The 13468-nt window shown below is 35.9% G+C and overlaps 2 protein-coding genes across 4 annotated transcripts in view; one reads left to right on the top strand and one right to left on the bottom strand.

The window, feature by feature from the left end:
* LOC113235863 (E3 ubiquitin-protein ligase Ubr3) overlaps positions 1-13468 on the top strand; it is a gene marked incomplete at its 3' end in the record, with an annotated part of 142898 nt that overhangs the window by 90170 nt on the left and 39260 nt on the right. The window lies entirely within an intron of this gene.
* Positions 1-13468, bottom strand: part of LOC113236030 — a 37906-nt gene that overhangs the window by 7876 nt on the left and 16562 nt on the right. For 2 of the 3 annotated variants that reach the window (XM_026471967.1, XM_026471968.1), the window contains exons 2-4: positions 7618-7756; positions 1967-2104; positions 725-942 (exon numbers count right to left, since the gene is read on the bottom strand). In XM_026471967.1, the coding sequence (XP_026327752.1) occupies positions 725-942; positions 1967-2104; positions 7618-7756 (495 nt within the window). Of the gene's footprint in view, positions 1-724; positions 943-1966; positions 2105-7617; positions 7757-9881; positions 10423-13468 lie in introns of those variants that run through there. The other variant, XM_026471969.1, reaches the window with a different exon arrangement.

Genomic DNA, 13468 nt, shown 5'->3' with positions numbered 1-13468 from the left:
CGTATACGGTTTAATTTCAAAGTGACAGACAATTCTGTCGCTTTGAAACTAAATACGTAATATTAATATAAGTTAAAGCCATTATGAGATAATACTATGTTAGTTGTCATGTGCGATTTGTGCACTACGTCCGATTCGTACCATTTCCGAATCCGAGAAATGACGGTCCGAAATGTCAAGGATCATTTTATTCGTAGGAGTACAAGCGTTATTCGTATTTTCTGGGATTCGAATAGGACTTAGTGCACAAGCGACATCCGAAAGCGACGTCCGAGTTTTCTAGATTTGTAAATGCTCGCATTCGGAGTGAATACGAATGGGATGCAGTGCTCAAACGCACTCAGCAAGAAAAGGGGAAGATTAGAATTTAGTTTATCCATAGACTGCGCCATAATAATAGTGGGCATGCATTTGTACATCGAGTATATTATATACTCGATCCATTTGTATGACGAGTAAAATTACAACGCCGTCTATATTTTATTTAGTTTAGGAACTATAATGAAATCTCCCAAATCCGGCCTCGGCAATAATAATAACGCACACACTCAATAGCCCCGCACTAGGGAAAACCCAGTGTCACGGGTGCCATGGACACACACATAGCAAACCACAAATTACACCCAAACTCACGAGAGAAATAAATGTTCGGCCACTGAGGCAGTTAATAAATGAGATGCACTGTAGTTAAATTAATTATGAATTTCAATAAAATAATACTTACCGCAGGACAAACCCACATGTCTGAATCGATATAGTTGCAGTCAATGATCCGCCCCATGCACCGCTTCTGTTTCGAGCAATATTGGTCTTTGAAGCAGTCGTGGCTCTCAGCTAGTGTGTAATACGCGCAGTTGTCCCGGCACGTGGCCTCTGTGTTCATATCGACCTCGTTTTCTATATAACCTTGGAGTAGGCGTGTTATTTGTGCATACGTCTCTCCTGGAAGAAGTAGAAGTCACTTTTGAAAGGCTTGAACCTTTGATATTTTGCGGTCATATAGAATTTTTTCTTTCATCCTGATTGAGTTTCTATTTCATTAGTGACATTCGGCCCAAAAAGTTAAAACCAGTCAAATAAACTTTAGTAGCGGTAGAACTCCTTGTTAAAGAATTCGTCCAGGGTAGTACTACTTTACCTATTTCTGCGTTCCGGTTTTGAAGGATAAACCTGGTGAAATTACTGGCACATGTTACTTGTCAACTTATGTCTCAGGGTGACATGCGCAGTGGCAATGCCCCTCAAATCTTTGTGATTTAAAGCTCTGAGTGGCATTGCACCTGTTATGAACAGGCGTGTCGCTTACCACCAGATGCACGAAGTGTTCGTCCCGTCACTTGGTATTAGATAAAAAAAAGCTGAAATGAGGGAAACAAAAAAATAATACCAGTTAGTTCGACCCACACTGTCTTCATGATCACCTATTGCGGTGAAATAGTGCTAGATACCTACAGCAATTACCTGGCCTCAAATCAGGAAATTCCCTGTATTATTAGTATCAGAGCAACGGGTTTCACTCTGGGGCAATACCCAGAAAACTGAAACCAGCCCCCTTAGCATGGCTACACATGATAGTCGCGACGCGCGCAATAAAATTGGAATAAATTGACTGTCGTCGCTTGAAAATTTTACTTTATTTTTTCTTTTGTTTATTTTACTAACTTACGAAAGATATTTGGAAAATTGTGCAGTCGTCATTTACACGTTATAAAAATTTAAATTTTAAGCTGCGAATGTAAGTAACGTAATAAACCTAAGGCGTTATTACAAGTTCATTACGATCTGATCTTTGAAATTAAGGTTGTATAATGTAACAGAGTGTGTTTTGGAGTCGTCAAACTGTTTAATGTTGTTTGAAATATTATAATATATTGAATATTATTATATTATTTAAGAAAACCTTAAATTGAAATTTTTATGATGAGATTCAATCTCGATCTCATTAAAATCGTATAAAAGAGCTTACCTTCTTGGTGAATCGCCGGATCGCATCTATATAGATCTCTCTTGGCCATGAACAAAGCAGACCTAGCGGCTGTCGCGGTCTGGGCTGTCCTTTCCGTGTACCTCTGTCTTGTCAGACTCGCTTCTTGGGTAAAGTTTCCTAGAAATTAAAATTACATTTTAAGCGTAGAAATATAATTAAAACTGTATACTAGTTAGTGACTTCAGGAAAAAGAAAGAAAATACATTTATTTTTTCATAATTACGCACACACTTATAGCCCCGCACTAGGGAAACCCTGATTTGCGGGTAGCATGAACGCACAAATATATAACAACAAAATATGCCCAAAACACTCACGGAGAAATAAATGTAGGCCATAGAAATAATCTCCCGTGGGTTGTTTTTATAAAACTTCATTGCAGCTAAAACAATGTTTTAAATATGAAACTTTTAGTAATAAATAATGTATACCATTTATAACATTTTTTTCGATTAGTCTCGAGTATAGGCTAACAAATGTAAAAACTACGTAATTTTTTTGTTACGTCAACATTCTGTTTACTAAGACGGCAAACCGATTCCAAGAATTGTTTTCAATCACGATCACGAACGATTCTCCAGACACCTAAATCAGTTCAGGGTTACATATATAAAACTGCTCATTACCGTATATGTCCATTTTACGTAACAAAAGGTTAAGGGCATTGTATTTGAAATTTAATTTGTCAGCACTCACACACACTTGTCGACACGGAAAAGCATTAAGCGGGTCACAAAATGTTTTAAATCCTTGTAATAATCTTATTGCATGGACGTTAAGAGTTCCAGGCTTTGGTTGAATTCGCATAATAGTGAAAGTGTTGAATGTAAAATAGAGTATGTACATTGATTAGTATAGGGTGTGAAAACACGATTCCTAAAGATTTTCACGATAGCACACGAACTTACCTCGAAATTTTACAAGAAAACCGCTGTATTCAATAGGTACATTGCATATACCAATGATTTTTTTATATCAACTGAACTAAATAGATAGAACACTGTATACATTTTTCAAATGGATTTAATTGCGTTTGTAAAAAATAAATTCTCGAAATAAAGCCCGTGTCCCGCTCGACACAAGCAAAATTAACCATATTGGTAAGGGAAAAATTTGTATTCGAACTAAGATAGTATCGACTCTTAACAAGTGTGGTGTCAGATAACAATTATTGGGCCTCAGAATTGGAGATTCCCGGTATTACTAGTACCAGAATAACGAAAACTTCGTATAGGGCCCGCAATATTAATTGATCACTGAAATCATCAAATAATTATAAACTATTTCTAATAGAAAACACAGTCGTAATCAATTTTACAACAAAAATTTCAAGTGGATTAAGTCAACATTTATTAAAGAATTAAGATAGAAAAAATGAAGAATTGTCCGTTATTAGACGACGGAATTTAATGTGTATCGTGCCTTTTTTAAGAACACAACGTGTAGTATTGAAAGGGGTTGCCATAAAGAACAAATTGTAACAATATAAATACCTAACAAAAATGGGAAAAAAACCCCACTTCAAAAATATTTTGCTGGAAAGATAAAAAAAATTAACCCTCTTCACACTATTTTGATTATTTTTTTATAGCCTATGACACTTCCACAATCAAGACGAATCTAACAACACGTCATATCAAAATCCACTAAGCCCTTTAGGCTGTACAGTGTTACATGGTCGGGTAACAAGGGAAGTTCAAAATAAGAATCTAAATGATCTAATACATATGGAACTCACGGAACGACTATTAAAAATTAAAAATAAAATTTCCTTTGTATCGAGTGTTTGCTACTGCGGGAACGCGTTCCGATAACCATCTCCGGTTAGGTCACTGCTCAAATATGTTAACACCTGAACATGATACAACAAGCTAACACAACGAAGTGTAAACGGACACTTATCATTGCAATGCAAAAGTTACAGAGAACGGTTTCATATTCAGCAAGAAAATGTAACATTAATGCCGACGCTGTAGCAAACAAATTTTTTTTTATGATTCCGAGTGACGGGACGAACAAGTTATTGGCCTGGAAAGCGACATGCCTGTCTAGAACAGTTGTAGTGCCACTCAGAAACTTTTGGTGAAATTACAGGCACATGGGACTTGTCAACTTCCGTCTCAGCGTGTCGGGCGCAGTGGCAGTGCCTAGCAGAACTTTCTGATTGAAAGCTCTGAGTGGGGCACTGCAACTGTTACAGACAGAAGTGTCGCTTTCCAGTAGGTACACGACTTGTTCGTGCCGTCACTTAGTATTATAAAAAAAAAGTAAAAAAAAAACAAATCAATGCTTTAAATCGCAAACATCTGAAGGGCACTGCCACTAAGCCCGTCACCGTGAGCCATTTACAAGTAAGTTACATAACATATATTGACAAGTCCCATGTGCCTGTAATTTCTTCCAAACCAGAGCATTACTGCTTGGCGGCAAAAATAGGTAAGGTGGCAGTACTTCCCTGGACGAACTCTTACACAAGAAACTATTAGCTAGCTACTAAACTGAACTAATTGATAGATATATAATTTGACGACTCCGTGGCCGAGTCCCGGGTCCGATCCCCTGCTGGGTTAACGTAGAAAACAAACTTTTGTATATTGTCTCGGACCTGGGTGTTTGTGCTATCGTCGTTGTTTCCGACTTCCTTAACACAAGAGCTTTAGTTACTTATTGTAAATACCAAGTGACGAACAAGTCGTGCGCCTAGTGGTAAGCAACTCGCCTATCCATAACAGTTGCAGTGCCACTTAGAGCTTTTTATCGCAAAGATCTTAGGGGCAGTGCCACTGCGCCCGTTACCCTGAGACATAAGTTGACAAGTCCCATGTGTCTTTACGTTCACCAGCAATCTTACCCTTCCGAACCGGAACACAATAATGCTGACCTTACTGATTGGCGGCAGAAATAGGGAAGGTGGCAGTACTTCCCTGGACGAACTCTTTCACAAGGAGCTCTACTGCTTAATTTACTTTTCACTTCTCATGCTCTTAAAGTTCGTATTTATGCTGGGTGTAGGCTGCATAAAATAGCATTTTATGCTCTAGTGCATAAAATAAAAAACCATCACATTTAATATGTCTAATTTTTAATGAAATAATCGTTTATTTGTAATTTAATTTCCTCGCAATCGAAGTGAAAAGTAGAGTGTATAACTCGTTCATAAAACCCATTTTAGCCTCGACTTAAGTATCCACCTCGTCGGATATACACGTCTCTGGCAAAAGGCGCGTTATACGCACTTGTTGTACAATCTACTATTGGGATTAGAAGAGAGTAAGTGACTGTGTAATATTTATCAAAAATTTATCGTCATGCGATTGTTGCAACAAAATTCACCATTTTAAATAAGCTACGATAACAATGTGACTTTAACGAAACGTAATCGCTTATTGTTATCATCTTTCAATGTGACGGCAATCGCAATTGGTTGTCATTAATGAGCCATAAGAATAAATGATTTCAACTCATGTCATTACGGAATAGTTATCTTCTGTCAACACATCTCTAGTGACAATATTATTAACTCTTTAATATAGGAAACATCGTTAAGTTTGCATGTCGAAGAATGTTCACATTTCGTTATGCGTCTGCAATACGGTTTTTAATCAACAGTTAGTTTACATAACCCTGATTTATAGCTAAACAATTAATAGTTATGGACTCGTAAGTATGTAGTTATTGCCCTAGTTTAGGGTTTTCTTTGTGAAAAGATTAATGTATCAATGCTAGTTAATTACAGATTAATTTACCTTTGTTCCCTTTTAAATAGAAATAAATTAACTTAAAAGAAAAAGTCGATATTTTTCTAAGAATATGCCAAAGTATAAAAGAAGTATAGCCATTTTGATTGCGCTAGCTTTGCTCAGCTTCTTTTGAAGTTATTATGTCTCAGGGTGGCGGGCGCAATGGCAGTGCCCCAAAGATCTTTGCGTCAATTGATATGATAAAAAAGGAATACTGTGAACATTACTGCGTTTCGGCTTATTTAATGTTTATACACTTATTTTATTTGGCATGTTGTGTTCACATCGAGCACATTCTTATACATCACTATGTTAATGAAATACTTTTAGTTTATACTTGAATTGTATCCAGTTTTGTTAACCGAATAAATAAATTATATTACAATAAAAAAAACCGACCTAAAGAGTCATTCATCACCTAGTTTGCCACCCTTAGAGGTGGCATATTTTCTTCAAATATTAAATGGGACCATTACTGAGGTGCCCTCTCTCCAACAAAAAAGAATCATCCAAATCGGTTTACAAATTCCGGAGTTATCGCGTAACATACATAAAAATAATACTGTCAAATTGAGAACCTCCTCCTTTTGTTAAAGCCGGTTAAAAATGGTGGAGGTGCTGGTGATATCACAGGCACATGGGATTTTGCAACTAATGCCTCAAGGCGAATTGAAAAATAAAATGGATTGAAAAGACATCAATTAAGGAAATTTTGGAAAGGGTTGGGGAGGAGACAAGTCTTTTGAATGCAATAGAGAGGAGAAAGGGAAAAATGTTTGGAAATTTGTTGCGTATTGACAAATTTGTGAGAGTGATAATTGAGGGGAGGATAGAAGGGAAAAGATAGAAATGGACACCCAGAATGTCGTATAGTGAACAAATAAAAAAGAAGATCAAAGTGAACAGCTATAGAAAGGTCAAAGAACTGGCTATGAACTAAGAAGTAAAATCACTCTTTCAACAATTATTCATAACGCAGAAGCAAATAATGCATCATGCAACAGAATCATGCCTCATTAATCCCAACAACTCAAGAATTTATGATAACATTACTAATGTCCTTAAGCAAGAATGCTTTACTACGCCTTAGTGATACCTAGGTATAACTAATTACTGTTAGGTTAACCTACATTTACAGCGGCTGTCGTGGTGCCTATAATTTTACATGACGCATGAGACGTGATGGGACTGTTGGCTTAGTTTCTGTACGTATTGACAGTTACTTATGATACTGGATTTATCCAATTTGTAGAGTGAAGGCCACTCCGAGTAGAAAGTTACTGAAGCTACTATGCCGCTGTATAGTTCGTAGTTAATGTTACTTGATAAGTTTATAATTTTGGTATTTCATATTGTAATAAGTTCGCCGTTAAAATTTACACTATTTCGACGATCACGGTGACCCAGCGGTTGGCATTACAGGTGCTAAATGACGAATTCCCGAGTTCAGTTTATGTTCAATCATATAATATATTATATACGAGTTTAGAGTTAGAGATTTTGACATTTAACGTATTATAATTGAGGCTATAAGCGCAGTAGTGGTGTATCTCACATTCAATTTTCTTATTAACAATATTACAAATAATTTAATTATTTTTTAGTGCTATTTTCATGTATAAAGAAAATTCGATAATTAAATGTTTTTTCATATTTTAGATAGGTACTAATAATTTAAAGTAATATTGTAGAAACAAAAGTTAATGTGAGTTATACCACTATAGCACTGATAGCCTCAATTATAGCTGTAATTGTAACCGCAATGATCTGTCACGAAACTATAACCATCGACTTAAAACTATCACCAACACTATGGTGACAACCATAGTCGTTTCAAAAATAAAGATGGCTGGCCTTTAATACCTGAAAAACATCGACTTTGAAACTAACCTTTTCCATAAATCCTGAGGAGCATCCAAGAAAACTGCATCATAGCATAGCCTTTGATCTCAGTCAACGATATGGTATTGTACATATCATAGATCAATTGATGCTGGGACAGCTGGAACTCGCACAGGTCTTGATGGTCCTGGGGAAGAGAATTCCATTTAGTATTGATTCACTTCCACTTTGTGCTAAATGAATATCTTGAAGAGGTCTGGAAATTCCCTTGTATTGTTTATTATAATTGTATGATGGAACAATAGTAACAATCAATATATGATTGAATAGTTTACATTGGTTTTACATTGGTTTACATTGGCCATCCATCTTCCATAAACAATCATCATAAATAAAAATTTCTTTTTCATGGTACCGAAAACCCTGGCCGTAAGACTTTCGTTCTCGAAATTTACATAACACACCTTCAATAATAATGTAAACTATACACATCAAAATGTCTAGGAATTAGGTTTTTTTTTTTAAATCTAATATTGCCGTAATATGGTTAAATAATGACGAAATACTTTCATAAATTTCTCATAGATCACGCTACGGCTAAACAGTCGTTAAAAACCAGACACAACGATCCGACTAACAAGCACATCGAAAAATTCGTGAGGTCGCTAGTTGGCATAACGTCTGGCACGGTTTGCTAAAAGACGTCGGTTCGATTCCGGCCGGATCGAAGGAATTTTTTCTGAGTGTTCGATCTTTGTATTAATAATTATAACAAACTAGTGGAGTAATTTCACAAAAAAATATCTATATAAATTTATTTACATTATTATGAAATTATGAAATTGATCAAAATAAAGCCATTGATATTAAAATAAATAATTAAATAGCCTCATTTTCAGTAATTGATATTTACAAAACGTGCGTGCCAACAACCACAATGACAAAAGATTTACGAATACGAGTATTTTTTAAAAATATTTTGTATTTTTTTTCAAAAATCGTACTCTCCGTCACTTTTATTTATTGAGTGTGATATTAAAATGTTTGTATTTTGAACGTTATTTGGATAGCACTGCCGTTAGTTTTGTTTTTAAACAAGGCAGTTTTTGAAATATACGTTTCATTGAATATCATGATGACTTACTACAGTGATATTCATACATTTTTATGTAATAACTCCATTAGTTTGTTATAATTTATAACACAAAGATCAAATTCAAATGTTGTCGTGTAAACAAAGATAATTTAGGTCGACGAAATAATTTATGACGATCGCCTTGGTCGAATGGCTTGCACATCAATCTTTGAGGTCCCGGGTCTTAATGTTTTTGGTATCGTCGTTGTTGCCGATTTCCATAACGCAAGTACTTTAATTACTTCCTTTGGGATCGGAGCAACGTACGTAATATAGTCTAATATATTATTAGGTCAGTCACTGAGCCTTTAAATCCCGAACGATATCGCAAATGTCTTACTGCTTTTAAAAACATTATTGCATTTTACGATGTTGTTTTGTTATGACGACAATGAAGATGTAACTATAAACGGTAGGCACTTGTTACTGGCGATATTGCTGAATAAGGTGTTCTTGGAAAATGTTTCCAGCCTCTAGTGACGTAGGTAATGTATTGTCTTCTTTATGTGCGCGTGTTTGTTATTTTTTCTCGAACTCTAAGCCCGAGAAATATGCTGTATGTGTGTATTTTTTTTATTTGTGACGAAGCTCGTTGGTTTTCTATAAACAATTAAATAAATGAATGTTATTATTACATTAATGTTCTATTTGCTATAGGCACTGGTAATTGTTTGTTATTGACGTGCAAACTAAACTTGCGCATAATTTAAATAAATTATACAACTCGATCACCCACCTAAGTAATATCAGTTATTGTTTTAAATGTATAATCTCTATGCGTGTTTTTAAAATGATATTTATAGATTAGTATTTATATTTCGCACATTGTTGTGATGCTCCAATTCAAATAATTTGTTCTCATATCTAAATGAACACTAATTAACAACGAGTAGCGCTTTAATGAATAAATAACAAGGACTGTTACGTTAACCGTCAGGCACTGTGCCTCTTAACTAGTTCCAATTACAGAAATGTAAGTTGAACCAAACCGAATTTCCGAAAACTGCAATGTTGCCATAACAGAATAATGTTTAATATAAACACTGGGTCACTGACACCGGCTAACGGATCTCGGTCCTTTGTCACAAATATCATCATGCATCGATGTCCAAACACGACGATTAGTCACACGAATCGCGTGTCCGGCAGGCAATGAATAGCTTCCGATTTTGATTACCTGCAACGCCGTGCGGAACATGTCCCCGTGTGATAGTAAATCATCAAGCTTCCTCACTGCCTGCGCAACAGATGACGGTGTAGTATCTAACAACACTTGCTCCGCCACATCCAACCACTCCTTGACCGGCGCTGGAACAGCCCCTGCCACGGTTTGCCGTTTCACAAACTCCACAAAGTGCTTGTAAAATCCATCAATAATATTTAATTTTTCAGACGTTTGCTTCCATAGCCAAGACGGCAAAGGTGGCTGAGGTGGACGTGGAATACTTTCGATTACATCGTTAAAGGCTACGAACGCCTTTGTCAATTCGATGTCCCCTCCTAACGCTGTCCTTCCTTGCCACGTTGGATCTATGACGTTCTTCCACAATGTTTCCTCCGTGGAATAGAACTTATCTCTCGCCTCATCGACGGCAGTAAGGTCTACAGCTAATGAGACGGTAAACACCGCAAATAGTGTTAGGAGCCGCATTTCGACACGTCCCTCAACGCGGTTGGACTAACACTGAAGCGCGACGTGAGGGGACTGCCGGCCAAGCGAGTGGGGTCGTTTTAGTGATGGCACGCACTCGGTAAACTTATCGATATTTTCAAAAATTTTATTTATCACACACTAGACTATGTATTATTGACTTAGCTTTAACACCCCCAGAGCATTGTTGAAAATGGTTTACTATTATATATAAATGTAAAAAACGCCTGTACTTCAGTATTAGTATTGTCAATTACACGTATCGCCCCGTCCGCGGCGAGGCCACGACTGAAAGGCCAAAGCTGTGTGCACCTAATTTACTGCAGCGTGAAGCGTTGACCTAACCCTCAACCTTTTGCGGCACGTAAAAACGTTACATTGTTTACTCACCAATGACTCGAGGAAACTAGGAAAGGAAAACGGTGCATTGTTTTGTGAATTTAATTAAATGGTTGTTTCTGACATTGATTTCAACGCGTCATTAGAGTTCACGTTTAATAAAAGAAAGGTTCCAGTTGATAATTATTCTGGAGACATATCAATTGTGCACTTGCAATCGGTACCTTTTCCATTTTGACAACTTTACAGCAAAACATTGTTTGCGTCATTTATGTAGCATCTGGTTTATTAGATAAAAATGCGTAGTGTTTAAATATTTTTATTACACATAGGAGTATGTACACCACGAATTTTTATTTAATAAACCAAATGATATATAAAATTGAAATACTACCAGTTGCCAGTTCACAGTCGATATATCCTTCTATTAGTATTACAGAAAAATTAAACGAACGCTACCTAAAGTATTTTTGTACTATCTCAACTTGTTATTTGTAACCAATCTTAGGATCGTATTCTAGAACTCTACTCAATGCTCAAGTTAGGATTTGAGTATGGTTTAAAGCACTCGAAATCATACTCAAGTCCCTGCTATTAGGGTCGTATTTCCAGTGCTTGTGTTTCAATTGCAATCCTGACTTGAGCATTGAGTAGAGTTCTAGAATACGACCCTTAATCTTGTGATTCTGAGAGAGAGCAAACACTGTTGAGACTTGATGATGAAACTTATTACCCTGGAAGGAAGGCTCTAGTTGGCAATTATTCCGGAGATTTATTTATTTTTCATTATTTTTAACATCGTTTTTCACATGACGTGGGAAGATTGTCAATATTGGTTTAGAAATGTTGTCTTTTATATTGTTATTAGTCACTTTTAAGTTCGTCGTAATTCTATTGCTTACGAAAACAAAATTGTACGCATTTTGATTTTACCCGTATCGATAATTTATTGATTCGATCCATCCATTTACAAACGTCACTACCGCCCGCATATGTTCCGCAATATTTACTTTGCGTCAATGTGACCCTTATCTCTTCGCTGTAAGATGTTTATTCCACTACTCCGCCAAATTAATACACAAGTAGAGTATGTGGACCACGCAAGAACGTTAGCACTCGGTTCGTTATTCGATACGTTACATTGCTTTTTCTTTGTGAGTGACTGTAAATACAATTTGTCACACATGTTGTGATTACCTTTCATGTAATAGGATAGTTTATTGTTGCTATATTGTGTGGTGTATTGTTGTTATTATTTCATGTCATACCCGTATAATCGTCAGCTGTCATTGACCATCTGTGACATAAAAGCTTGCATTTTTTTAAATTTCATGTTTATGATTTTTTTTTCTGAATGACCTCGTTGATGAGGACATTTTTTTATAAATTATTCACATTGCATTTAGTAAAGGAAATAACATACAAAATGTATTTAGTATCGAAAGCAGTGGTTACACTGTGGCTTAAACTTTAATTAATATCTAGGTTACTATTTGTGAGTTTTTAATAGCTATACCTCTCACTATAGTCCATTTGTTTAGGTACTTAACTAAATGTAAACAATCTTGATACATCTTTTTATTGAAACATGTACTTTGAAACGCGTGTCACGCACTGCAGGCGAGTCCTGTTAATTTAGTAATGTAGCCTGGAGAGTGTAGTAGACTCCGCAGCCTCCACACTTCTTGCTTAGCGAGTTTAAAGTTCAAAATTCAAAAGAAATAATGGAAATAAATCAGGCTTTATAAAAAATATTTTAAAATTGTTTTGTGATTTTGAGATTTTTGGTAACTGGTAAACGGATCAAAAATTCGACGAGATGACGTGCTCGCTACCGCGATCGGGGATTTCGTTACGAAACAAAATCAGAATGGCGTGCCAAAGAAATTGAAGAACGATTCAGATTTAAAACGAGTGGCCAGGAACCGGAGAAAAGGCGATAAAAAGATGACGATGTAAGGAGGTCACATCGCCACAACTTTACAAATTAATAGGTATAAAAAGGGGCATGCATTTTCATATGAAGCTAAATATTTGTATTTTGTATTTGAAGGTTAGTAAAATTTATTTTATAAATAACTGTGTATTTCATTAAATAGATATAGTATAAAGATTGTTTACGTTTAGTTAAGTACTTAAAAAAATTAAGTTAAGAAGAATAGTACGTTTTTCACGCAGACGTGTCTAACTTGCACATTCTTTATCAATAATGACGCGAAGAAAAACAATTAATACGTTATTTGAAACGTTAATTTGAAATACGTGACCATTTTAAGTCTGATTCAGAGATTAAACTACGCATCACGTAGGGGATCAGGTACAATTCCGAGTGAAACCTATGTAAGAAACTCTAATGAAGACGAACTATAGTGCCAGAAGTACAATCCCGTCTTGTTATAATAGTAGTAAAACTACCGAATTTCTATTGGATCAATTTTATCGAGTAGTTAATAAACATTTCGTATGAACAAATAATAAAACCGGGACCTCAGAGATGGCGACATCATGAAAACCAGTGTGCAAGCCACTAGACCATCAAGATCGTCTAATTGTATGAATGAATGAAATATTCTTTATTGCACAACACAAACAGTAACTTAGATATTGCTTTCTAGCATTTTTTAGTAATTACGTGCCAGAAAACCAGTTCACACTACTATGAGTACCAAAGCGACGGTAATTCAACTCCGGGGCACTATCCAGAACACGATGAACAGAACATATTTCGATACCTCCCACGTAAGTTGTAAGTCAAAATACCGTTTTTTGCTTTT

This window comes from Hyposmocoma kahamanoa, unplaced genomic scaffold (genome assembly GCF_003589595.1).
Source record: "Hyposmocoma kahamanoa isolate Upper Pololo Valley unplaced genomic scaffold, ASM358959v1 88, whole genome shotgun sequence".
Lineage (NCBI taxonomy): Eukaryota > Metazoa > Arthropoda > Insecta > Lepidoptera > Cosmopterigidae > Hyposmocoma > Hyposmocoma kahamanoa.
This window is presented reverse-complemented; position numbering and strand designations above follow the sequence as displayed.